At 37.3% G+C, this 1,733-nt stretch overlaps 1 protein-coding gene across 1 annotated transcript in view; it reads right to left on the reverse strand.

The window, feature by feature from the left end:
• TFB2M (transcription factor B2, mitochondrial) overlaps positions 1-1,733 on the reverse strand; it is a 30,938-nt gene that overhangs the window by 22,979 nt on the left and 6,226 nt on the right. The window contains exons 2-3 of the mRNA XM_045298206.1: positions 552-640; positions 168-271 (exon numbers count right to left, since the gene is read on the reverse strand). Coding sequence (XP_045154141.1) covers positions 168-271; positions 552-640 — 193 coding nt within the window. The remainder of the gene's footprint in view (positions 1-167; positions 272-551; positions 641-1,733) is intronic.

Genomic DNA, 1,733 nt, shown 5'->3' on the forward strand with positions numbered 1-1,733 from the left:
ATTTAGGAACTGTATCTGTCTATACCTTTATTGCCTCTCAAGCCTTAGCATTTGTATAGTCGTATTAACCTAATATTATTGTTTACATTCCAAGCTTACAGAAGGCAGCAGACCAGCATAGGATAGTAGAGATGGGGAAACCAATTAGATACTTATTTCAAAATCACCCGACTAGGTATGTAACAGAGCTAGAACTACAAGCAAGCATCAGAACCTTCAATGTTTTAGTCCTCCATTCAGCAAGCACTGAATGCCTACTCTGTTCTAATCTCTGGGGATAACAAAGTAATTAAGACATGTCATATATACTCATGTATAAGCCGAGTTTCTCAGCACATTTTTAATGCAGTTTTTGTGGTAAAATTAGGTGCCCTGGATGATACTCAGGTCGACTCATACTCGAGTATACACTGTAGCCCTTAAGTGTTATTCTATAAAAACAAATCATTTGCTTAATTCGATTAAACCCGCTAAAATCTAAACCACTGAAAGGTAATGACTGAACAATCATTTCTTCTTATGAAACATGTACTTAAGAAATGAAAATATACCTCCAAATGTGGAATGAAGGTCCTTTCACTTTCAAGGGCAACCACTCTGGCACCAGTTTTAAGTAATGCTTGGGTCAGGATTCCAGGACCTAACATGTTAACAGAAAGCAAAGTTTACTTACAAGGAAACAATTCAATCTCTTTCAATAATAATACTTTTATTGGATGCTGTGCACGTGTTGCCTAATTTTACATCACATAAACGTTTCTGACGTGTATTTGTATGGAGGTTATAGAGGGTTACTAAGCTCCAGCACCACAGCTGTGAAGAGGTAGAGCTTGGATTTGAATCCATTCTGCCAGTGACTCCAAAGCTTATTCTTCTAATCAAAAAGTTATCCTACCTTAAAAACCAACCAACCAACCAACCAAGGTTGTCACTAGTCTACCACTTAGTAATAAGCTATCCTGATGCTTTACTCATCACGGACAGAATCAAATTCAAACCGAAATCACACTGCATGAGAAGAAATGGTGCTTTATCAAGTCATCATTCAAAATGTCTCTACATTTTGTGTTTTCAGCATCCTGTTACAGGAGATGCAAGGAAGAAAAATAAACTCATCCCCCCACCTTTTAAAAGAGTCATTTAAAAAAAAAGTCATTTTATTGGGGGCTCGTACAATTCTTATCACAATCCATACATAGATCCACTGTGTCAAGCACATTTGTTGCCATCATCATTTTCAAAACATTTTCTTTCTGCTTGAGCCCTTGTTATCAGCTCATTTTTTCCCCACCCTTCCCCACCAACCCTTGATAATTTACAAATTAGTATTATTTTTCCCCCACCCCTTTTTTTCAGACTAACATCTCTTTTGGAGAGACTGAGATCTAAGGGTATAATTTTCTATGAAAATATTGTGTAAAGTGAGAACTACTAAAAATATTGTGGTGTCCACAATCAAGGAAGGACAGAACAACTTGAAAGAAACTCAAAAAAGAAATGATAAGGATTTGAGCAGAAATAAGTAAATCAGAAAACAGAAAGGCAGTAGAGCAGTGGTTCTCAACCTTCTTAATGCTGCGACCCTTTATGCTGTGGTGACCCCCCCAACCTAAAATTATTTTAATTGCTACTTCATAACTGTAATTTTGCTATTGTTATGAATCGTGTGACGCCTGTGAAAGGGTCGTTCCACCCCCAAAGGAGTCACGACTCACAGGTTGAGAACTGCTGTA

This window comes from Echinops telfairi, unplaced genomic scaffold (assembly GCF_000313985.2).
Source record: "Echinops telfairi isolate 266 unplaced genomic scaffold, ASM31398v2 ScPeMD7_7424;HRSCAF=8462, whole genome shotgun sequence".
Classification (NCBI taxonomy): domain Eukaryota; kingdom Metazoa; phylum Chordata; class Mammalia; order Afrosoricida; family Tenrecidae; genus Echinops; species Echinops telfairi.